The sequence below is a fragment of the Papio anubis genome, chromosome 9 (assembly GCF_008728515.1).
Source record: "Papio anubis isolate 15944 chromosome 9, Panubis1.0, whole genome shotgun sequence".
In the NCBI taxonomy this organism is placed as follows: Eukaryota; Metazoa; Chordata; class Mammalia; order Primates; family Cercopithecidae; genus Papio; species Papio anubis.
Window position 1 is genome coordinate 115,903,686 of NC_044984.1, and position 25,176 is coordinate 115,928,861.

General features: G+C 52.7%; 1 protein-coding gene across 16 annotated transcripts in view; it reads right to left on the reverse strand.

Moving 5' to 3' along the window:
* The window catches only part of KDM2B (lysine demethylase 2B), a 153,570-nt gene that overhangs the window by 87,188 nt on the left and 41,206 nt on the right, over positions 1–25,176 (reverse strand). For 11 of the 16 annotated variants that reach the window (XM_031650834.1, XM_021923049.2, XM_031650831.1 and 8 more), the window contains exons 7-9: positions 18,571–18,664; positions 16,834–16,987; positions 6,064–6,179 (exon numbers count right to left, since the gene is read on the reverse strand). In XM_031650834.1, the coding sequence (XP_031506694.1) occupies positions 6,064–6,179; positions 16,834–16,987; positions 18,571–18,664 (364 nt within the window). Of the gene's footprint in view, positions 1–6,063; positions 6,180–16,833; positions 16,988–18,570; positions 18,665–20,066; positions 20,492–20,530; positions 21,332–21,372; positions 21,918–21,972; positions 24,591–25,176 lie in introns of those variants that run through there. The other 5 variants (XM_021923044.2, XM_021923047.2, XM_021923048.2 and 2 more) reach the window with 5 other exon arrangements.

The following is a 25,176-nucleotide window of genomic DNA, read 5'->3' on the forward strand; positions in this document are numbered from 1 at the left end:
ATGAGATTTTTATTCCTGACGATTTTACGACGAGATGATTTCGACGATTTCGACGCGACGATTTTACTCGAATATGTCTCTTATTTCAATTACATTTCTCGATTTTCTCGACTGATTTTCTTTGATTGAGATTTTTATTTTGACGATGAGCGATTTTATTTGAGATTTTCTGATTTTTCTGAGATTTTCTGGATTTTGATTATTTTCGAATTTTTTGATTGATTTTTTCGATTTCGATTTTATTTTTGACTGAGATTTCGATTTCGAACGATGCATTTTGACGAGATTTTCATTTTAATCCATTTTATTTCTTCGATTTTTTGGGATTTTTGATGAGATTTTCTGACTTTATCGAGATTTTGATTTTATCGAGATTTCGGGATTTCTCGACTCGAGATTTCGCGATGAGATTTCGACTTTTGACTGAGATTTCTTTACTCTCGACTGATTTCTCTCTCGATCTCGACTTTCGAGATTTCTTTGCGATCTCGACTATCTTCTGGGATTTTGATTCCACACTCCCCATCCCCCACCACACTCCCCCACCCCCCAATCACACTCCCCCACCCCCCAATCACACCCCCAGCCTCCTACTCACACCCTCCCTCCCCGGATCGCACTCCACCCCCACTGCCCTGCTCTCTGCTGACGATAAACAGGTGACATTCCCCATCTGGGACAAAGACAACTAGAAGCCGACCTCAGTTCTCCTTTTGCCCTAAAATGCTATTTTCCTACATTTCTCAAAGTGCGCATCTGGAAAAGGCCCAAACCCAGTGTCTCTGAGAGTCCTGGCTCTCACTCAGCTCCTGGCCTCAAGGCCTCCTCCCACTGCGGGGCCTCCTCTCTCCACCTGCACACTGGGTGCTGGGCTCTGCCTGCCTCTGATGGATGGAATGCTTTGCAATGAGATCATGGCCACCGCATGCTCTTCAGCCCCCGGGGGGATGCACGGAGTGGGGACTATCACCTAGCGGTTTCCTTGGCTCCAGCTCCTTTCCTGAGATCCCCAGTTTCAGTGCTGGGAGAGCAGTCATCTTTTCTCATAGTTACTAGATCGGTGCCCTCTGGAGTGTAAAACAGAGGGCCTCCTAGGCATGAAGCAAACCTTGATTTCCTATGAAGAAGGGTTTAGGGGACCTCAGCCCCACCTCTATTCAAAAGAAAGGGACAAAAGATTTTGGAAGAAATTACCAATACCTAAAAAGCAGGCTGAGGACAGACAGACCCCCATCCACATTTCCTAACATGAGACTTGATTGGTAAATCTCTGAAGTCGGCTTTGACTTTTCAAATCTTTTTGACACTGTCCAAGTTACTCTACTCAGACACCATGACCACCTGGGAATCTTTCTAAATCAGGGGCAAAAAATTGGGGGGCTGCATTTCAGGAGGGAAAGATAAGTCTCCCTTCTTTGTTGCTGAACCCAAGGGAAACCAGCTGGGTGAAAACAAATGCTGATGAAGGAATTCAAATTTATTTTTTCATTTTATTTTTTTTTTCCAAGAGAGGACTGTGGGAAACAAAAATTTGCAAAGAATTGACTTACAAACAGGTTGTCGCCTTCCACCCTTCGCCTTCAAAAGGTTTCAGCCACATGCCTGGGGACATTAAACATACGGTTGCTCAACATTATTTGTTGACAGACTCGGAGCCTCACCAAATTGAGTTAACCAACGTCAGTCCAAAACAAAAGGCAAGGCAGTCACAAGGCATGCAATGCTCCCAGCCTGCAGGTCATCCGTCTACCAGAGGACCTCAGGTGCCACCTCAGCCCTTCCTCAGAGGCCTAAGTCATCTTCAAGCTGAGTGACCTCAGGAGATGACAATGAAAGTTTCTCGGGTGTATCTAGAACTCCCAGGTCTCAAGGACTTGAAAAAGTCAAAATGTGAGAGTGGGTGGAAGTGTCCTACAATTTGTTTTTCTCCTGGAAAAAAAAAAAAAAAAAAAGAAAAAAAAAAAAAAGTCCAATGATAGGGGGAAGGGGAGAGGGAAGGTAAATTATTTGCAATTTCCAAATAGATTCACTGGCTGTGAGGGAATGGGGTGTGTCGGCATTACCTTTTCTGGGAAGGCTGCTTTCACTAGAGCTATTGGGCGGGGGTGGGGGTGGGGGGGGAGATAAATAAAAGATAAATATAAGAGAGATGGCAGTTTAATGATCATTTGGACCATATCTATTCCTTATCAACCTCACTGAAGTTAAAAGAATGTAGTGATTATCGAGATGTTTTAGGTACCAAACGCACAACATATCCACTCGCTACCGTCACTCTTCCATCACTCTTCACAGCTTCAGGATGAGGGGAAGGAAAGATTTCACCTACAAAGGCTGGGGAATGGAAATCCACTAGTCCCCAAATGCTTGTATCTGTTTGTGCCGCCTCGTGGGCAGTGACACTGCAGGATGGGGTCACCTATCATCTTGCCAGAAAAATTTAAATGGTGAGGTTACATAAGACACAGCTTCCTAGGGAACCCTGGAGCTCTCTAGTTTAGATAGGGGTCCCCACCTTGGCCCACAAAGGCAAATTCTTTTTTTTTCTTTTTTTTTTTTTTGAGATGGAGTCTCACTCTGTTGCCCAGGTTGGAGTGCAATGGCTCAATCTAAGCGCACTGCAACCTCCGCCTCCTGGGTTCAAGCAATTCTGCCTCAACCTACCGATTAGCTGGGACTACAGGCGTGCACCACCACGCCTGGCTAATTTTTGTATTTTTTCAGTAAAGATGAGGTTTCACCATGTTGGCCAGGCCGGTCTTGAACTCCTGACCTCAGATCATCCGCCCGCCTCGGCCTCCCAAAGTGCTGGGATTACAGGCGTGAGCCACCGGCGCCCGGCCAGGCAAATTCTTTTTCTAAGACAAAGCCACACCACGGAGCTTGGAGACGGATGGTTCTCTCTTTCCCACCTCCTGCATTTGGTTTCCAGGCAAAGCCATGTTTTAGGACTCTTAAAACACCTTTTTTTTTTTTTTTTTTTTGAGATGGAGTTTTGCTCTTATTGCCCAGGCTGGAGTGTAGTGGTGCAATCTCAGCTCACTGCAACCTTTGCCTCATGGGTTCAAGCGATTCTCCTGCCTCAGCCTCCCACGTAACTGCGATTACAGGCATGCACCACCAAAGCCCGGCTAATTTTTGTATTTTTAGTAGAGACGGGGTTTCACCGTGTTGGCCAGGTTGATCTCGAACTCCTGACCTCAGGTAATCCCCCCACCTCAGCCTCCCAAAACTGCTGCGATTACAGGTGTAAGCCACCATGCCCAGCCTTTAAAACACTATTTTTAAATGGCCATAACATTCTTAAGAAAGCTCTCAGGGCTGTAAAGAATGAAGCTGTAGTGAGCTGACAAGGAGCCCTGGCATCTTATCTGGTTCCAGAACTCACTCCCCCGTGCCTTTTGTCTGCCCTGGCTCCTAAGGCATAAACAATTGGGCCTAGTAGCCAAGCCCCTCTCCCAAGATTAGAAATCAAAGCAGATTAAACAGCCTGCCGCTGTTCCCAGCCCAGTCTGCCCCGAGCCCCCTGCTGCCAGCCTGCTTCACTGAAACCAGATGGGGTGCCCACTCAAGGGAAGGGACAGTAGGCACTGGTGGGGGAGCGGACCTGCCATTCTCGATGAGGATGTGATATTCCACATAAGCTCAGTGTGACACTCGGGGGTCCGGCCAGCACCCTGCCAATCGTCACGGGTGGGGGAGGGGAGCTGGGCTCCTAAGGGAACCATGGGGCCCAAATCCACTGACTTTACAATTGAATTCCCAGGGGGATGGGGTGGTTGTCCAGCAAGTTGCCACAGCCTTTAGAAATCCCAGCCTGACTCCAGCTTTCAGGAATTGCCTGGAAAGTCGTGGACCTGACTTCTACTAGATTTCTCCGTCTCTATTCCACACATCTGCTCGTGCACAAACTGGCCTGTACTCCAGGACAGGCCAAAGAACAGTTGGCCGGAGCCCCAGACAGCATTGACCCAGACTGTGAGATGGCCGCTTGTGTCCAAACAGTGCCTTTCTTCTCCTGAATGCCACGGGGTGGCTCCTCCAGACCAGGGTGGGGGCTGGCCTTCCCCAGGTGGGACGGGGATGGCAGGCCACAGAGAGGAGACGGGAGAAAGTCCACAAAACGAGGGCCTCCCACAGGGCCCCAGTCCAGACACAGGTCTCTGCAGATCTAGGCGTCACGCATCAATCTGAAGAGGTACACACGCCTCACAACATCTGACCACCAAACACAGCTCCGAGTGGTCTCCAGGAAACCCCCAGACAAGGGCCCGCAATGCCGAGACTGTTCAATGTTCGGATACAAAGGCGGTAGCTAATACTTTGCTCATGTATGTGATTTTGTGCAAACCAAGGCCTGAAAACAAGACCAGCAGAGACAGGGGCTCGGTACAGAGCAGGTGCCCTTGTGAGAACTGTCCTTAGATCTACGCAGAGCAACACCTCACCAGGGCAAAAAGTCATCTCAGAGGCAAATCCCAAGAAGAAATGGTGTGGTCTGGCTACAGAATGGAATATTATTCAGCCATGAAAAGGAATGAAGCTCTGGCACATGCTACAATGTGGATGAACCTGGAAATCATTATGCTACGTGAAAGAAACCAGACACAAAAGGCCACATATTGAATGACTCCAATTACATCGAATGTCCAGAATAGGCAAATCCACAGAGATAGAAAAGAGATGAGGGCTAGCCAGGGGAAAGGCAGGGAGAAACAGGAAGTGACTGCTTGTGGGTACAAGGTTTCTTTTCAGAGTGATGAAAATGTTCTGGAATTAGTGGTGATGATGACACAACCTTGTAAAGACACTAAAAACCACTGAATTGTATACTTTGAATGGTAAATTTTAGGGTATATGAATTATATCTCAATTTAAATAAAAGAAAATGAGTATTTGAATAGCTGTGTTGAAAAAACAGGAACTAGTAGAACGAAAAATGGGCCTTTTTTGCCCCAAGTCTCCAGGGTTTTTTTTGTTTTGTTTTGTTTTATGTATGAGACAGGTCTGGCTCTGTTGCCCAGGATGGAGTGCAGTGGCGCGATCTCAGTTCACGGCAACCTCCACCTCCCAGGCTCAAACCACCCTCCCACCACAGCCTCCCAAGTGGCTGGGACTACAGGCTCGCACCACCACGCCTGGTTTTTTGGTATTTTTGGTAAAGACAGGGTTTCATCATGTTGGCCACGCTGGTCTCGAACTCCTGACCTCAAGTGATCCACCCACCTCGGCCTCCCAAAGTGCTGTGATTACAGGCGTGAGCCCGGCCCCAAGTCTTCAGTTTTTTACCCAGTTTGGGACTTGTCTTACGTGCCTGGGGACACGTGATCAAGTCCTAGCATGAGAAAGGCGGTGGCAAGGTCGGGCCACTTGTCCTTTTCAGGGACACTCATGGAGCAAAGGACACACATCAGTTACCTGAGCCTCCGCCCTTGGTCCTAGGATGTGGGGTGAGTAAAGGAAACTTGATATGTGGGAAACTAGCACCGTCCCCATCAAGGGCAGAGAAAAGCCTCGGCCCCAGGGAACTAGGGACGTCCCCAACACATATGGAGACTAGCTCAGAGACAGTACCCAGGGGGACTCAGACACTGGCTTCCTCAGGGTCTCTCTCCAGTCAGATCTGGGGTCCCTGGGGAAAACACATAGCCAAGACCTGACCTCGGACCAGGCCAGGCCCTTCCAAGATCCACACCCATCCTCCAAATAACAGTGACCAAATCTCCCAATCCCTCGCACCACTTTCTCCATGTGAGAAGGAGGAAGAGGCAGGGTCCCTGAAATCTCACGGTGCTTTCTCAGAGGTACTTCCTCTTCCCCAAGGGGGTTTTGGCTGCCCCCAACCTGGAGGTGAACAGAAACTCCAGGGCCTCCGGGTGGGGCTCCTGGGGGCATTCCCCTGCCCCCCGCCCTGCAGAACCAGAACTGAGGCCAGCTTGAGGCAGGAAGCGGGAGGGAGAGGGGCAACTGTGGAGGACTTCAGCATGACCTGTCCCACACATGGAGCACCGCCAGAGCTCAGGGGCCGGGCGCGCACGCGAGGAGAGAAGGGAACCTTCTTACCCGCGTCCTGTCCTCGATCTCGTAGATCCGCAGCTGCATGGGCACGTTAAAGCTGTGCAGGATGTTTCCGCCGAATACCAAAGAGTCTACAGGGGTGTAGACGGCATGGATCCAACCTGGGGTGGGAAGGGCAAGGAGAGGATGAGTCGCTGGCCCCTGTGGGCTCCCACACCTCACAAGGCTGCAGGGAGGGAGAGCGAGCGTGCAGAAGAGCGCAGAGAGTGGAGAAGAGCAGCCAGGGCCTGGAGCAGCGGTGCCCAGCGATGCCTGCTGCAGAACACCCAGGCCTGGGTCGCCGAGAAGACTCACACTTGCAGCCCTGAGCAGCCACTGCCCGGCTCAAGTCAGGAGCCAGGAAGCTGCAGATCAGCCCCCACTTCTTGAGGACTGTGATGACAAAAGCTTCCTCCGGGGACCTGGCTGCAATGGCCAGCAGAGAGGCAGGCCCTTTCCCCACCTACACGCGGGCCAGGGAGTCCTGCCTCCCCTCCCAGGTGGCACACACGTCCAGAGCCTTTCCCCACCATCCCACAGGGGTCACAAAGGATGCTTGGAACCATGACGAAGGACTGACGTCTTGCCAGTGCTGCAGGACCCAAGCACTTTCCTCCGCCCAAGTCCATCTTCTTGTCATCACACTCCACCCAGGCCCCTTTCCACACAGTCTCCTTGGTCACACAATGCCTGCATGCCCCCCTCAGCTCTGCCTTCAACTCTGCCCCACGGGCTGCTGGCTGCTGGCTGCTGGTAAGTCTCTCCTGCAGCTTCTCACAGCTGGGAGCTGCAGGTTTCCATCTCTTCAGGCTCCCAGCCTGGAGCCAGACACAGTCACCATCACAAGGGAAATGGAGGCAGGGCCAGGTGTAGTGGTGCACCTCTGTGATCCCAGCACTTGTGAGGCTGAGGTGCGAAGACCTTGAGCTCAGGAGTTTGAGATCAGCCCGGGCAATATAGTAAGACCTCATCTCTATAAAAATAAATAAATAGCGGGGCGTGGTGGTGCACACCTGTTGTCCCAGCTACTCAGGAGGCTGCGGTGGGAGGATCACCTGAGCTCGAGTTTGAGGCTTCAGTGAGCTGTGATAATGCCCCTGCACTCCAGTCTGGGTAAGAGAGCAAGACCATCTCAAAGAGAAAAAAAAAAGAAAAAAGGACAATAGAGGGCCCACCTTGTGCCAGGCACAGTGGTCTAAGGGCTTTCTGGGCCTTAACTCATTGATTCTCATGAAATCCCTAAAAAGTGTATACTATGTTCAACCTCAATTTACAGATGAGGGCCAGGCACGGTGGCTTATGCCTATAATCCCAGTACTTTGGAAGGTCGAGGCAGAAGGATCACCTGAGGTCAGGAGTTCGAGACCAGCCTGGCCAATATGGCGAAACCCGTGTCTACTAAAAATACAAAAATTAGCCAGGCGTGGTGGCACATGCCTATCATCCCAGCTACTTGGGAGATGGAGGCATGAGAATTCCTTGAACCCGGGAGGTGGAGGTTGCAGTGAGCCAAGATCGTGTCACTGTACTCCAGCCTGGGGGACAGAGTCAAAAACAACAACAAAAATTACGGATGAGGAAAGTGAGGCACAGAAAAATGAAGTCACCTATCAGGATTTTGAGCCTGGGAAGTCAGGCTCCGCATGGTCCATGAAGGCTGGGAGAAAGCCCCTCATTCACTGAGACACAGAGCTAACGCATTGCAATTCACAGTGGTCATACTGCAAGTACTCAGGTGACATGTGTGTGGCTCCTGGCTGCCAGGTCACACAGCGTGGGGCTAGGGGATGGGCAGGAGGAGAATCAACCCCAATTCACAGATGCTGAAACTGAGGGCACAAAGGGGAAAGTCACTTGCTGAACGAATCACAGCTGGCAAGCGACAGCAGCTCCGTTTTTAGCCACCACGCTGTACAGCTGCCGCTGCATTAATGGCTCCATACAGGCCTGTAAGTCCCAGGGGACAGGCAGGGAAATACAGAGGGGAGGCAAAAGGAGAAATGCAGAGAGAAATAAGGACGAGGGCGGACAGAGGCGGAGCAACTCACAGTGAAGGACAGAGGAGGGTCGGCTGGGGGAAGGGTGCAGGAGAGGGAAGGGTGGCGGCACCCCAAGACCCTGCACCCTGAAGGGCCTGGCCCTGGAGGCCGCTGTCCCCTCCTCTCCCGGCCATGCACTTTATTCTTTTGCTCTGAGGAAAATTACAGCAACTGCCCCTGCCCCCCAAGCCCGAGCGGTTCCAGTCTCTTTCCCCCAATGAAACACGCCAGCCCTGAGTCATGGGTGGTCACCGCTGCTGGGAGCAACACTCCCCCGCCTGGAAGACAGCACAGACTGTGAGGCCACTGCTGGCATCTGCAATGGACACTCAGCGGCTGGCTCTCCCCACCAGGGCAACGCATGGAACAGAGCTGGCCATCCTCAGGGGAGAGCAAGGCAAAGCTCGTCACCAGGAGCCCTGTGCTGCCCAGTAAAAGCACGAGGGCTTTGCTTTAGGGAACCTCATTCTGTGCCTGGCTTCCAGAGCCTCTGGCGTGGGCCATGAAAGACAGCTGCTGTGCTGACCAGGTGTGCAGTTGCAAGTGGCTGTCGAGCTCCCCAGCTTCCCACCCCACCGCCTTCACCCTCCTCTGCACAGGAGCATGGCTGCCGCCCTGAAAGAGCCTCTGTCTCCACATCCACTTCAGTCTCCTGCCTCTGCTGCCTGCAGGCTGACCTCAACATTTCCATGTTTCCACCAAGTGGAACCATGCTATTGAATGTTGTTACTGTCGTCAGCCCCATTATCCTGGCAACATTTCCTAGTTGTGCAGGCAACGAGGATGGTGCGTATAAGATGCAGGTGCGTCTTATACGGCCTCACAAGTCCACCTCCCTCTCTGCAGAAAGCCCAAGTCCAGGGGCTGGGATTCCAGCCTGTCCCCTCCACTCCCCTCCCTTCTGGGGAACTTGCTGAGCAAGTCCTGAACCCATATAAGCAACTGGCATTGGTATCTGTGGTCGTCTCAGTCGATCATGAGGGCTCTGGTAGAGGATGGTGCCCACGTGCATCCATCTTTACCAGCCCTGGACTCTCCCTATTCTCCTGGCAGGTGCAGAGGCCGACACACCTGACTTACATCTGTTGCCCTGATGCGTGAGCAAAGAGGAACACAGAAGAGGCTGCTGCTGCAAGGAGGGGGCAGGGGATCTGCACGCCCAGACGCTCAAGGGATTCTAGAAGCTTCTACCCACTCCCCTTCCCAGCAGGGCCTCAAGGGTGGGTCAGGCAGCCACCCCTGGATTAGCCACCACCACGTCCCTCCCCCAGCTCTGCTCACATCTGCTTCATTACCCACACGCCTCCCTCGGGAAGGAGGCGTGGAAATAACAGCGTTCGTGGGCCCATCCGTACCGCCCCTGATGGCCTCTTGACAGCCCAGGAAGCATGAGAGCCGGTGTTCCCGGGCTGCTGCCTGGGCTGGGGACGCTGGCATCTGCCTCCAGCTTCCAGCCAGAGTCATCGACAATATGAAGGCAATAAACAGAGGCTATTCAGGCCAAGCAACCAGGGACAGATGCGGCCATGGATGGGAAGCCAGTGATCCACAAAGCAGCACATTCTCTGGGACCTGAGGGGGTCCAAGAAGGGCAGCGGGGGCACGTGGAGTCTCACGCACAACCAAGACGCTCAGGACTCAGAATCCAAAGGCCCCACCCACATCTGCCTCCACCTCTGCGATTTTGGCAGGAATAAACACAGAGGTCTCAGAACTCGACACGGGGCACCTCACAGATGCCCACAACCCAATCGGACCCTGGCTTCCTTCACTGACATCAGTGAACTCCCTGCACCAGGCCAGGATCAGGAACGGCCCTGTGGCTGCTGAGATGAAGTGAGGATAGCCTCTCCCTTCAAGGACCTCATAGTTGGGATCAGGGGCCAATTACTTCACACCACCCCACGTTTAAAAATGGAGATATTTCTTTTGTTGTTGTTTTGTTGGTTTTTGTTTTTTTTGAGACAGAGTTTCAAAAGACAGAGTTTCGCTGTATCGTGCCATTGCACTCCAGCCTGGGTGACAGAGCAAGACTCCGCTTCAGGGAAAAAAAAAAGAAGTTCGTTAAATGAGCAAATAGTTCACACATAGTCACAGAGTCAAAAAGGAGGCCCAGATCCCAAGTCTCCTGACTCCCAAGCTACTGGGGTTCAAGGTAGGTATACTTAGGAATGTGTGTTTTGAAAGTAGGCACACCTGGGTTCTTACTCTGACCTGGTCACTGTGAGATCTTAGGCCTTAGGTATTTTCTGTATTTGTTTAAAAAAAAATGGTGTCACATGCCTGTAGTCCCAGCTACTCTACAGGCTGGGATAGGATGATTGTTTAAGCCCAGGAGGTCAAGGCAAGGCTGCAATGAGCTGTGATCACACCATTGCACTCCAGCCTGGGCAAAAGAGCAAGACCCTGTCTCTAAAACAAAATTTAAATTTTTTCTTAGCCTGGCACAGTGGCTCACACCTGTAATCCCAGCACTTGGGGAGGCTGAGATGGGCAGATCACCTGAGGTCAGGCGTTCAAGACTAGCCTGGGAAACACAGTAAAACCCCATTTCTACTAAAACTACAAAAATTAGCTGGGCATGGTGGCGCATGCTTGTGATCCCAGCTACTAAGGAGGCTGAGGCAGGAGAATCGCTTGAACCCGGGAGGCAGAGGTTGCAGTGAGCTGAGATCGTGAGATCGTGCCATTGTACTCCAGCCTGGGCAATGAAAGCAAAACTCTGTCACAAAAATTAAATTTTTTTTCTCTCTTTTTTTGAGACAGAGTCTTTTGCTCCTGTCCACCCAGGCCTGGAGTGCAGTGGCACAATCACAAACTCACTGCAAGCTCTGCCTCCCACGGGTTCCATGTTCTCCTCCTCGGCCTCCGAGAGGTATCTAGAGACTACAGGCACCCGCCACCACACCTGGCTAATATATATATATTTTTATTTTTAGTAGAGACAGGGTTCACCATGTTAGCCAGGATGGTCTCGATCTCTGACCTCTCGTCATCTGCCGCCTTGGCCTCCCAAGTGCTGGGATTACATGGCACTTGAGCCTGCGCCTGGCCTAAAAAAATTTTTTTTTTTTTTTTTTTTTTTGAGGCCGGAGTCACCGGCTCTGTCGCCAGGCTGGAGTGCAGTGAAGTAGCGATCTCAGCTCTGCAAAACTCCGCCTCCCGGGTTCCATGTTCTCCCGCCTCCCAGCCCTCCGGTAGCTGGGACTACAGGCACCCGCCCTGCGTGGCCTAGTTTTTGTATTTTAGTAGAGGCCGAGGGGGTTTCACCATATTGTAAGGATGGTCTCGATCTCCTGACCTGAAGTGATCCACCCTTCGGCCTCCCAAAGTGCTGGGATTACAGGCTTGAGCCAAAAAAATTTTTTTTTAAATAGGTGGAGAATATTAAATTTTTCCATAAATGCTTGCAGAGAAGATAAATAATGTACATAAAATGTTCACTGGATCAAGCCATGCTCCTCCAGCCTGGGCAACAGAGTAAGACCCTGACTCAATAAAATAAAATAAAATTTGTAAATGTTCATTGCTTATAACTGTTAACTATAGCTCACCCAGGCTGGCACAGTCAGAGTGGGGAGGCCGAGCCCGCCAATGTGGCCAGGATGCTGCCATAGGCCAGGTTGAGTTGGAGGAAAAAGACATCACCTGGTTCACCCCAGGTACTTAAAAGTTTCCAATCTCCTGTTCCCCGGGGGTAACTTCCACCTCCAGCTTTCCTGACTGCTAATAATAACGCTAACACCTGGTGACCCCTAGGCACTGCTGACTGTGGCCTTGATGTCCTGACCCTGACGCTGTATTCTCACCTCCTCTGCCTCATCAAGGTATGGCCAGCTCAGCAGGGCAAGCTCAAACCCCTTTCTCCAGGTCATTCTACTCCTCAGTCACCTTCAACAGTCTTCCTCTTCCAGGCAGCTCTCCTAGATTACCTAGGAATAAAGCCTGAAGCATAGCGCCATTTAAAATCTTCCTTGGCAGCCGAGCGCGGTGACTCATGCCTGTAATCCCAGCACTTTGGGAGGCTGAGGCAGCAGGATCACTTGAGGCCAGGAATTTGAGACCAGGTTGACCAACATGGAAAAACCCTGTCTCTACTAAAAATACAAAAATTAGCCGGGCCCGGTAGCATACACTTGTAATCCCAGCTACTCAGGAGGCTGAGGCACGAGAATCGCTTAAACTTGGGAGGTGGAGGTTGCAGTGAGTCGAGATCATGCCCACTGCACTCCAGCCTAAGCGACAGGGTGAGATTCTGTCTCAAAAAAATGAAAAAATAATAAATAAATAAATAAATGTCTTCCTTACATTCATAGCTGAATTCTGTCAGACATTCAAAGATGACTTTGCAAGATGGGCGGATCAGCTGAGGTCAGTTCGAGACCAGCCTGGGCAACATGATGAAACCCCATCTCTACTAAAAATACAAAAATTAGCCAGGCATGGCGGCACATGCCTGTAATCCCAGCTACTTGGGAGTCTATGGCTGGAGAATCACTTGAACCTGGGAGGCGGAGGTTACAGTGAGCCGAGATCGTGCCACTGCACTCCAGCTTGGGCGACAAGAGTGAAACTCTGTCTCAAAAAACCAAAACAAAACAAAGATGACTTGGTACCGATCCTGTTGACACTATTCCAAAAGAGAGGGAAAGAAAGAATCCTCCCTAAATCATTCTATGAAGCCAGTATCACCCTAATACCCAAACCAGGAAAAGACATAACAAAAAAAGAAAACTAAAGACCAACATCCCTGATGAACATAGATGCAAAAAACCTCCACAAAATACTAGCTAACTAAATCCAACAGCATATCAACAAGATAATCCCTCCATGATCGAGTGGGTTTCATACCAGGGATGCTTTAACAAACACATGTCAATAAATGTGATACACCACATAAACAGAATTAAAAATAAAAAATCATATGGTCATCTCAATAGACACAGAAAGAGCATTTGACAAAATCCAGCATCCCTTTATGATGAAAGTCTTCCTAAACCATCAGCATCCTGTGAGCTTTCAGAGAACTGAAGACTCCCTGAACCACGGACTGGGAGGTGTGAGGTCAGTGTGGCAGGAGGAGAGGTGCCTAAGGTCACACTGTGGTGATGAAAACTCAGGTCAGAGGCGGGAAACGCCAGAATTCGATTCTCCGCTTCAGTACGGAAAAGCTCCCATCCAGGGAGCTGCAAACCCTTCCTGGGTTTCCCAAGACTCTCTCTCTCCGCAAAGCCACAAGTCAAGTACCACGAATCTCAGATGTGTGTCTGCATGTGGTTCAGAGCATGTAAATGCTGGAGAGAATCCCCAGGCCTGGGAAAGACCTAAAATACTCATCTAGGGGCTGGGCACAGTGGCTCACGTCTGTAACCCCAGCATTTTGGGAGGCCAAGGCAGGCAGATCATTTGAGCCCAGCAGTTCGAGACCTGCCTGGACAATATGGCAAAATCCCGTTGCTACTAAAAATACAAAAATTAGCCGGGCATGGTGGCGTGTACCTGTAATCTCAGCTACTGGGGAAGCTGAGGCAGAAGAATCGCTTGAACACAGGAGGCGGAAGTTGCAGTGAGCCAAGATCATGCCACCACGCTCCAGCCTGGCAACAGAGCAAGACTCCATCTCAAAAAAAAAAAAAAAAAGGCCAGGAGCGGTGGCTGACACCTGTAATCTCAGCACTTTGGGAGGCTGAGGCAAGTGGATCACGAGGTCAGGAGATCGAGACCATCCAGGCTAACATGGTGAACCCCATCTCTACTAAAAATACAAAAAAATTCGCCAGGCGAGGTGGCGGGCGCCTGTAGTCCCAGCTACTCAGGAGGCTGAGGCAGGAGAATGGTGTGAACCCAGGAGGCGGAGCTTGCAGTGAGCTGAGATGCTGCCATTGCACTCCAGCGTGGGCCACAGAGACTCCATCTCCAAAAAAAAAAAAAAAAGAAAAAAAAAAATTACTCATCTAGGTCAGTGGACCCCCAGTCTCTGGTCCTTTAGTTTTCACTGGTTGGAAACAGAATGAGAAAAACTATCAAAGTTAAAGTACTATCCTTTATTCTGACATTTTATACTTGTAACTTTTTTAGTGTCAGAATAGACCATGGGGTTTGTTGATCTTAATACCCATTGTTTAGCAAAATTACAAGTTGGCAACTCTGTATCTGTTCCTAAGTTTTTTTTCACTGGTCCATGAAATCAATGGCTGGGAACCCCTGAACTATGCTGCACCCTCCCACCCTACCCCACTCCTGTATCTCAGAGAGTGGTAAATTCCAACTGTCCCTTTTGTACTTCCCAAAACTCCAGGGAAAAAAAATCCTGGTATCTCAACGCATAACCCTTCGGGCCAGAAGTCTTTGCCAGGACCTAACTGACTTCGGCTTGCAGCATCTCAAATGTACATTTCCTCTTCCTGCCTTCAACAGACAGCCACGCCCACACCCCTGCTGCCACGGCTTCTCAAGACCTCCCCCAGCTTGCTTAAGTCACCAACATCAACACCCACGCCGTCCCACACAGCGGGAAAGTGATGAGCCACCTCCCAGCTCTGCATAAGGGCTGGACAGAGAGACTGAAGGCCTGTTAGGCTCAGAGCACGGGGTTGGGAGGGAACTTGAGTGTCCCAGAGTTCAGCTCCACCCCACCCCCACTGTAGAGATGGGAAAGCTGAGGTGCAGAGAGAGGAAGAGACCAGCTAATGTCACAAAGAGAGTCAGCAGTAAGGCCAAGAGCCTGCCAGCCATCCTTTGAATCCAGGGCTAATCCAGCAACACCTGCAGAGTGGATTGAGCACAGCTTAGAAGGAGGATACCACCTCCTTCCCGAGTCTCCACTCCACATCTGCCAGGGGGTCCCCATAAACGCTGACCATCAAGTGCAATCCCTTCCATCCCAAGCAGGGGCCTGCCCCTTCCCTGAGCCAAGCAGGTCTGAGGACAGACCTGGGGCCATGGTAACAAAGTCATCCCCGTACTAAACCCTGCCACTTTCAAATCCCAGATCTCCCTAATAGCGAAGTGCAGGCCCCATCCCCATAGCAGGAACTGGTACTACAACCACCACTAGGGCTTGATGTCCAGACCTAAGGTCAGCTTCCAGCCCAACTCTCAGAAATATCTTAGTGGCCTCAAAGGATACTCCTATCATCTGGTCCAAGCTTCCACCCAATTGTAGATTCTCTGCAATCACCTTGACTCATTCATATCTACCTTCTACTTCCATGCCTCCAGTGACAGGGAGCTCACTACCTAACAGAGCAAGTTATTCCAATACCACTCGGCCATACTCCTTCCAGGAGACAGTCCTTCACCTGGCTGACTGAAGTTACTATATGCCTTCACTTTCTCAGGTAAAGCAACCCAATTCCTCCTTCAAACGCATCTCACCTAATGTGGTCTCCAGACCCACCCACACCCCACTTCAGGGTGATTTAACCTCCAAAGTACAATGACCACGAGGAACAAAACCTCCTTCCCATAGGCTAGGCGCGGTGGCTCACACCTGTAATCCTAGCACTTTGGGAGGCCAAGGAGGGAGAATCCCTTGAGGCCAGGAGTTGGAGACCAGCCAGGACAACATGACAAAACCCCATCTCTACTAAAAATACAAAAATTAGCTGGGCATGTTGGCGCATGTCTGTAATCCCAGCTACTTGGGAGGCTGAGACATGAGAATTGCTTGAACCCGGGAGGTGGAGGTTGCAGTGAGCCGAGATCACACTACTGCACTCCAGCCTGGGTGACAGAGCGAGACTGTCTCAAAACAAAACAAAACAAAACAAAACAAAAACAGCACGGCCGGGCACGGTGGCTCAAGCCTGTAATCCCAGCACTTTGGGAGGCTGAGACCGGCAGATCACGAGGTCAGGAGATCGAGACCATCCTGGCTAACACGGTGAAACCCCGTCTCCACTAAAAAATACAAAAAATTAGCCGGGCGAGGTGGCGGGCGCCTGTAGTCCCAGCTACTCGGGAGGCTGAGGCAGGAGAATGGCGTAAACCCAGGAGGCGGAGCTTGCAGTGGGCTGAGATTTGGCCACTGCACTCCAGCCCGGGCGACAGAGCGAGTCTCCGTCTCAAAAAAAAAACAGAACTCCTACGTGTGGCCTTACCCCCTCCCTCTACACAGCGGACTATCACCTCCCTCATCCTAGGTAGAATGCTTCCATTAATGCAACATAAAAGATAATTCCCTGACCCCTAGGTCATCAGCCACATCCACTAGTGACTGAGCCAGGAACCAGCCAAAAGCCCTTAATTCATCTCCAATGAACTGGAGGCAAGGAGGTCTTAGCTCACTCAGGCCTCAAAACCACCCTGTGGAAATCTTAATCCTATTTTACAGATGGGAACACCGAGGCATGAAGAAGTGAAGTCACAGCCCCCAAGTGGCCAATCCAGAATTCCACCGGAGGCAGTGCACAGCCCTTCCCCAGACCCTGCCTCAGGGCAAACCCACCCCCATTACCGAACATGCAAATCTCCACAGGAAGTCCTGCACAGGCATTCAAGTCTCCCCTGAGAGAGCCCAAGGCCTTCTCCAGGGAGAGAGAATTCCAGCCCGCAGGTGGTAGATACAGGTGGGATGTGAGGGGAAACCTGCCCGGCTTTTCCCTACAGCCCAAGGCTGGCTCCCCTGGGACCGCCAATGGCCTGTCAAACCCATCAGGTCCAGAGCCAGGGCCTAAAACCATGGTTCAGGCCCCAGCAGACTCAGGGAGCCCAGAGAGAGCCCCTTGGAACCTACCGGAAGGGATGAAAAATGTGTAGCCCTGCTTCAGCTCAATTCTTTGGCATCGTTCCACACGGTCTCCCAGAAAGATGTCACTCTGTTTGCCTGACAGCACCCACTCCTCGTACAGCGCCAAATTGTGCAGCGTTGGAGGAATCAGCCAAAAAATCTTGGGAGGAAACACAGGCAGTCAGCTGGAGACCCAGGCCCAGACCAGATCCAGAGAAAGGGTCCCACCTGCCTGGGGAAGGAGAGGGGGCGAGAGAAGGGGCGGGGTGTGGAGAGATGGACAGATCCATCTCTCTGGACCCTCTGCAAGGCCAGGTCCAAAGAGCCTCTGGGGAAGCAGGAAGGGCTGTGCCCACCTTCAGGGAACCTCCATTCCTGCTGAAATCCCAGGATGGGAGTACTTCCTGGACTGAGTGGGACATGCTTTCTCCAGAACCACAGGCTTGTCTGGGAGGTGGGGGAAGGAGAGGAAGGGAATTTCCTAAGTTGTAAGATAAAATAGCCCAGTAAATAAACGCAGCTTGTGCACACTTTGGAGAAGGAGGAAAAACATCTGGAATCAAGTGGGTTGACTTCCTCCCAGAATTTCTTCCAACACATTCAGTTACAACAAATGCACATGCAGACCCAGCCAAGCAGGGTGGCACAGGCGTATTTTCAAGAAGCACCCACCTCCATCCCCACGTGGACACACAACAAAAGCAGACACAGGGAGCACCCTTAAGCATTCTGTCCCCAGTGCAAAATGTTCCTGGAGGCAGGTGGTGCTGCCAACTAGACTTTGAAGTGAGAAGGTCCCCGGGCAGGAGCTGAGAAGACAGCCAGGGAAGATGAATGCTGGTCGTTCTCAAGCCAAACCCAAGCTTCAAATCTGGCCCAAAGGGGCTTAGAACACCGGACTGGGTGAGCGGAGCCTGCATGTGTGTCTAGATGTGATGTAAAAGGGCTGAACTTGACCTTGCCCTCCAGAAGGAGGAGGTGGTTCTAGGGGAAGGAGCAACCCTGGGCCAGGAGCCATGGCCCACGCCTACAATCCCAGCACTTTGGAAGGCCGAGGCGAGAGGATCACGTGAGCCCAGGAGTTTGAGAACAGCCTGCGCAACGTGCTGAAACTCTGTCTCTACAAAACATACCTAAATTAGTTGAGCTTGGTGGTGTATCCCTGTAGTCCCAGCTACTCGGGAGCTGAGGTGGGAAGATCACTTGAGCCCAGGAGGTGGAGGCTACAGTGAGCTGTGATTGCACCACTGCACTCCACCCTGGGTGACAGAGCAAGGCCCTATCTCTTAAAAATAAAAAATAAAAAATAAAAATAAAGCCTGGCGTGGTGGCTCACGCCTGTAATCCCAGCACTTTGGGAGGCCAAGGCGGGCGGATCACAAGGTCAGGAGATCGAGACCATCCCAGCTAACACAGTGAAACCCCATCTCTACTAAATCTACAAAAAATTAGCCAGGCATGGTGGCAGGCGCCTGTAGTCTCAGCTACTCGGGAGGCTGAGGCAGGAGAATGGCGTGAACCCGGGAGGCAGAACTTGCAGTGAGCCAAGATCGCACCACTGCACTCCAGCCTGGGCAACAGAGCAAGACTTCATCTGAAAAAAAAAAAAAATTTAATCCTGAAAGTACTCCTGGGGCAGGGCTGTCCGGAGGAGGGAGGTGGGAGGAGGGGGAAAGGTAAGTGACCCTCTCCCCACATAAACAGCTGGAGATGCATAGAAAGTTAAAGGCAACTGAAACTCACCTTCCCACCCCGGAAAACATGGTACCAAACGGAAGTGCCTCCAAAGTCGATGTGGAAGTCGGTGAAACAACCTTTCACGCTCATCAGACAGTACCTGCAGCACAGTGGCAGGGAGACAGAACACAAGTCAAGATCTAAATCACAAGAGGTAAGCAAAGGACTTCAGAGGTCCTGAACTGGCGCCCTTTTATAAACGCTGACGCTGGGGAATTTTCTTTTTTTCTTCTTTAAAAATCCAAATGTAATCGGAGTTCCCCACGGGGGAAGCCCCTGTGATCAGGTGACAAATCTCAAGCACTGGTCGCCTACCTACCCCAGAGGCTGGGAGCGATACGCTTGTTTTCAGGTTCTTTGGAGAAGTGGCAACCCACAGGCTACTTTACAGGTTCCTAACACTGGTTTTTTCCTACCCTTGCCCTGCCTCTGCCCTCCCCCAGTTAGAGGCTTCCTCTCTGCTCCTTCACAACTTGGATACCTACAGTTCTCCCAAGCTGCCAGCCCCCTTTGTAGCAGCTGGGCCCCCTGGAATTCAGCTGTATACCACCTGCACAGCTTGCCAATTACCAGTCCCCATTCATCTCCTCATTCATTCAACCAGAGGTCCAGCCCCGAGCCAGCTCTGGCCTTGAGAGAAATGCGTAAGAATGCAGAAGACCCCTGCCCCTAACTATGGGACACTCCTAAAGAAGCAATGCACAGGAAAAGTTAAATGATCAAAACAAAACCACACACAAAAAACAAAACTGCAATTGATTGCCAAGTAAGCAATGCAGCTAGAAAAGTAAGGGGGGGTTCCAGCCCCAAAAGACCACGCGGTGTCTGGTCTCACGTACACAAAATGTGCAGAGTAGACAAATCTATAGAGACAGAAAGCAGATTAGTGGGTGTCAGGGGCTGGGGGGCAGGACAATGGGGAATGACTGCTAATGGGTACAGGGTTTCATTCTGGGGTGATGAAAATGTTCTAAAATTAACTGTGGTTGCAAAACTCTGTGAACATACTAAAATCCGTTGAATTGTACACTTTCACATGGGTGAATGGTCTGTGAATTATGTCTCAGTAAGGCTGTTATAAACAAGTAAAGAATTTAAGAGAAATTAAATTGGGGGTGGTGGCCACGCACAGAGGGAGAGGAGGAGGAAGAACTTGGACCTTGGAGGCTGGGGCGGGGGAGTGCATCCAGGGGAAGCAGGAACTGGCCAGCAGCCATCCCCTCTCAGTGCTATGGAGGGCTGGAGAGCCCACCCTTCCTTGCAGAAACACCCAGGGCTCCCCTCCTCCCCCAACGGCTGCCCTCCTAGGAGTGGGGCAGAGCTTAAGGAGGAGGGGACACAGAGAAGGCTTCCAAGTCCAGGCCTGGCAGATGACGGTGCCAGGGACCCCTCCCTGCCACTTGCCCCTTCCCACAAGATCCCCGGGTGGCATGGATGGGCAGCCTCCCCACCACTCACGCCCACGCACCTTGGCACCTCGGGAGCCCGCAACACATGCTTACCCCACTGACCTCTTTTCCCCGCTGCACTTTGCCTTTCCATGGTTTGGGGAAGAGGGAAGAAATGGGGCGGGGACGGACAGGGAGGAGCCAACAGCCCGCCGGCACGAGTGGAGATAATGCGGGGAGTGGGGCTGAGCTGGTTAGAAGGAGGAGGGCTCCAGGTGCCCCCTCCCTCTGGCTGCCTTTTGCACCTCGCTTTCAGGTGGACCGGGGGCTCAGCAGTATGCAGGCGGCGTGCCCGCGTCCCTCCTCCCCATAGGCTGGAAGGAGCCTTAACCATGTGTCTGCAGGAGGCTGACAAATCAGAAGGCCTTCCAGTACATCAGAGCCCCGCTGCCTAGCAACCCCATCGGAGGGGTGTAGTTGACAGCACAGGACGCAGGCTGTCACGAAGACAGGCGCGGGCTGCGGAGCTGGCAATGGGGTGGTCAAAGTGCCGACGCTGGGCTCCACACCGTCCTCACCTGTAGGCCGGCTGGGCCCAGCGGGGTCCCCGCCTGAAGGCCTGGGTGATCCTCTTCTCTCCAAGGAAAGGGGGGGTCCTGAAGCCCTCACCCACCCCACCCCCACGGACCACACTGGCCTCTTCTCTCTAAGCACCACTTCAAAATATTAGTCCTCATTTCCCTAAAACCATCTTTTCGACTTGGGGTTTTTGTTTTCTGTTTTTTCTTTTTTTAATCTACCCTTGGTTTCCACCCCCTCCAGGCCTCAGCTGAACACAGTCTACGGAAAACAATCTAAGTATGTGCGGGGCGGAGCCCGGAGAACGTGCTTCTCTTGTCGGCAGCTGGATGCCCGCGGGTACCCACAGCAGAGAGGAGAGGACAGGAGCTCGCCTCTTGGGCTGCAGGCCCCAAGGCTGCCTGGCTAACCAGGTCACCCCCACCCTGCCATCCTCCAGCTCCCCGCAACCGTGACCTCCCCAGCACGTGCAGAAAAGAATCGCTGCAAGCTGGCTGCAGTGTGCAGGGAAAGTTCTCCAAGTTGAGTCTGTGTCTGATCTGCCCTCTGGGTCACCCTCCAGCATCCAGAGGCCCCTAGGGGAGCTGGGGCCGCCTCTTCCAGACCTGCCTCTCCTGGAGAGGCCCCTCCTCCCGGTGTCCCTCATTTCCTGGCCGCCAAGCCTGGCCGCCCCTCCCACCCTGCCATCGCAGGCATTAGGGGAGCCAGGGTGGCTGGGACAGCGCGGCTTTGTCCGGCCCCTGCGGCGGGCAGGCCACCCCCGCTCCCGTCCCGCGTTGGCTCCGGGACTCCCCCCTGGCTGGCTTGCTCGCTCGCTCTGGCGTGACGCCTTTGCACTGACCTCTGCAGCTTCCTCTTCCCAAGCACACCGCAGTCACATGGGCACCCCGGCTCAGTGCCACGGCCGCTAAGCTCTCCCCACGGCCAGCCGGCTAGCCCGGCTTCCGCCTGGGCCTCAGCCGCCCCCGGCCGCCCCCAGCTCAGGTGGCTTCTGTGCAGCAAGGCACCCTCCAAGTTGGCGGCAGATCATCGGGAGCCCCCGAACCGAGCCTTTGGGAATTCCCGCCTGCCAGGGCCGGGCCAGCGGGGAGGAGGGCGGCAGGAGGGTCGCTGCACCTGCAGCACCAACTTTGGGGCGCTGCCTGGGGGCTGCGGAGGCGGGGCGACCCCGCCCCACCTTTTTCCCTCCAACTTGGCTTAACTCCCCCGGTGGCTCGGGAGGCCTCCCGTGGAGAAAAGGCCGGGAGGGGCCCTGGAACGCTGGCACCCGAAGGGCGCGGGAGGTGCCAAGAGCGCGCCGCACACTCGCACCCGACCCAGGGAGACACAAAGAGCCGCTCCGCGACGCCGGCCCTGTAGCCCGCGGGCGGGAGGCCACCCACACCCGCCCCTCGCAGCGCCACAAAGGAGGGGGCGCCCGGGCAGCGCGGCCCGCGGTTACCCTCGGCGGCGGCGGCGGCGGCTCCCGGGCGTCCCCTTCGGCTCCCGGGTGTCCCCTTCGGCGGCGGAGGCTCGACGCGCGCCCGGCCCCGCTCCTGGCGGCAACGCTAGCCGAGCCCCCTCCACGGCGCTGCCAGGCCCCGGCCGAGGACGAGGACGCGGGGCCCCCACTCGCTGCCTTCCTTCCGCGGTGAGCCCGGCACTGCCTGCGCTCATGCCCGCGCTGAAACTGAACACCCGCGGCGCCGGGCCGCCAGGGAGGCGGAGGGAGGCCGCGGGGCGACGGGGAAGCAGCGCGGGCCAGCACCAGGAGACGCCCCTCGCCCGGCCGGTGGGGGTGTAGGGCCAGCTCTCCCCACCCCCCTGTGCCCCGTGTTCCACAGCGGGTGACGGCCAGCAAAGCCACCTTCCTAAGATGGGCCCCTCCAGACACAGCCATAGAAAGGACCCGAGCTAGGGGCCGTGGGGGAGAGTGGGCAGCGCTGAGAAGGGGGAAGCGGCCCTGACCTCAAGGCCCACGCGCTGTGTGACTTTAGGCAATTCATTTCCCCTCTCTGAGCAGCATCCTTACTGCTCGGCACTGAAGTTCAACTCTGCGTTCTAAGATGTTATTTTACCACCCCTTCCCCTGCCTGGTGGTTTAGTGACTATGTACCCCACATCATAGCATGGTTGAGAGAATCCTTTGAGATAAAATACATATTCACCGCATCATCCAAACTATGGTACCTGGATTACTTAATCCAAACTTCACAACAACCCTAGAAAGTCATTCCAGGATTCTTCCTGTTTTCAGGTAAGAACAGGAAGGCTTGTGACTCCAGCCTCGAGTTCGGGTCCAGCCTCCAGTTTGGGTCTCCAGCCTATCAGAGGCAGTGCTCACCCAGGCAGCCTGTCTCCCACTCCCTCAGCCTTCCCCCTATTAGGTCTACCTGACACACCCCAACTCTAGGAGGAGTCCAGAGGTTACAGCCAAACCCCACCACTAACCTCCAGCTGCAGGTGGTCATCCTGCTCAAATCACAAGTCCTACTCTCCAGGTCACCAGAGTCTCCGCCCTCCTCCCAGCCTGTCCCACACCCTTCTTCCAAACCACAAGGGGGCTGGTGATGGTCTCATGGCCTTTGCAGGGGCAGATTCCAGCCTCTCCATTCTTTCTCCAAAGCCCAGCCACAGGGACTACTGAGCAATATTAATTAATAGGTTCTAATTACCAAGTGCTAATAATAATAATAGCTGTTTACATGCGTGATCTCGTTTCACCCTTAAGACAACCAACATAATGGTGCCCGCCTGTAGTCCCTGCTACCAGCGAGGCTGGGGTGGGAGGATTGCTTCAGCTCACGAGGTCGAGGCTGCCATGAATCATGACTGTGCCACTGCACTCCAGCCTGGGTGACATAGGAGACCCTCTCGAAAGAAAGGAACGAAAGGAACGAAAGGAAGAGAGGAAGACAGAAAGAGAGAAGGAAAGAAAGAAAAGGATGTGGTGTTAAATGAGCTAGGTCCAGTCCTGATGGCTGGACCAGGCTATCCAAATGAGATAATTATATTTTTAGTCACAAATGCCTCAGCTCCTTGATGGCAGGGACCATATCCGATTCATCGGTGTAACCGTAGCACCCTGCAGCAACCCTATAATTACTCCACTGGGCTCTGTGACATTGGACTGGTCTTCCACCTTTCTGAACTCAGAGTCCCGCTAACCAGGGGCCTCTAACTGGTGTCTTCATGGGCCGCACCAGGCCCCAGAAGCACTTGGTTTGGCCAGAGGTTTTTTTTTTACTTTTAAAGGAATTTCTCAGTTATCCACAAGCCTCACCGGCCCCTAATGCGTTTTTTTGCTTGTTTCTTGAGACAGAGTCTTGCTCTTTTGCCCAAGCTGGAGCGCAGTGGCATGATCTCAGCTCACTGCAACCTCCGTCTCCCGAGTTCAAGCCTCAGCTTCCCAAGTAGCACTCCAGGGCCACAACACTATACTCGGCTGATTTTTGTATTTTTAGTACAGACGGGGTTTTGCTGTGTTGGCCAGACTGGTCTTGAACTCCTGGCCTCAAGCAATCCACCCACTGGGACCTCCTAAAGTGCTGAGATTACAGACGTGAGCCACCGCACCTCGCCTAACCCTACTACCTTGTACTCACCCATTACCTGCATTGAACCACTATGAACCTCAGTTTCCTTGTCTATAAAATGAGGATAGTAACCCCTGCCTCCAGTATTGAGATATGCATGCCAAGTGTCAATCACAGTGCCTTGGTCCATACAATATACAGGAATGCTGGCTTTCTTTGTTCCTCTTTTAAAGGTAGAGCAGTTGAGAGAAAAAGTCAGGAATCCAAAGGCCTGGGGTCTAGTGCATGGCCTACAGGATCCTCCCTGTGCCAGGTCAGTTTCCCCATCTGACATTTTACACAGTGATGATCATTTATAATGCTAGCAAACACGGCTGATGAAAGAGTAGGTCTTGAGGTTAAGGGTCAATGTGCAATGTAGACATAAAACCCTATACAGATGTGAAGGAGGGTTGATTGAAAAGTAGAGGATGAGGGCCGGGTGCAGTGGCTGACACCTACAATCCCAGCATTTTGGGAGGCCGAGGTGGGCAGATCACTTGAGGTCAGTAGTTCAAGACCAGCCTGGCCAACATGGTGAAACCCTGTCTCTACTAAAAAAACACAAAAAATTAGCCAGGTGTGGTGGTGCACGCCTGTAGTCCCAGCTAAATCAGGAGGATGAGGCAGGAGAATCACTGGAACCCAGGAGGCAGAGATTGCAGTGAGCCAAGATCACACCGCTGGCACTCCAGTCTGGGCAACAGAGTGAGACTCTGTCTCAAAAAAAAAAAAAAGGTAGAGGATGCCAGAATTCCAATGCAGCCACATAGACAATTGCCCACCTGTGAACCCTCTTCCATATCCACTGTGGGCTCTGTCTCCCCCACAGCATAGGAAGAAGGCAGGGCAGAAATGGCAGGACCCCTACATTGTAGAAGAAGAAACAGTCCCTTCAAGAGGATGGGCCAGGTGCAGTGACTTGAGTTTGTAATCCCAGCACTTTGAGAGGTCAAGGCAAGTGGATCACCTGAGGTGGGGAGTTCGAGACCAGCCTGACCAACATGGAGAAACCCCATCTCTACTAAAAATATAAAATTAGCCAGCCATGGTGGCGCATGCCTGTAATCCCAGCTACTCAGGAGGCTGAG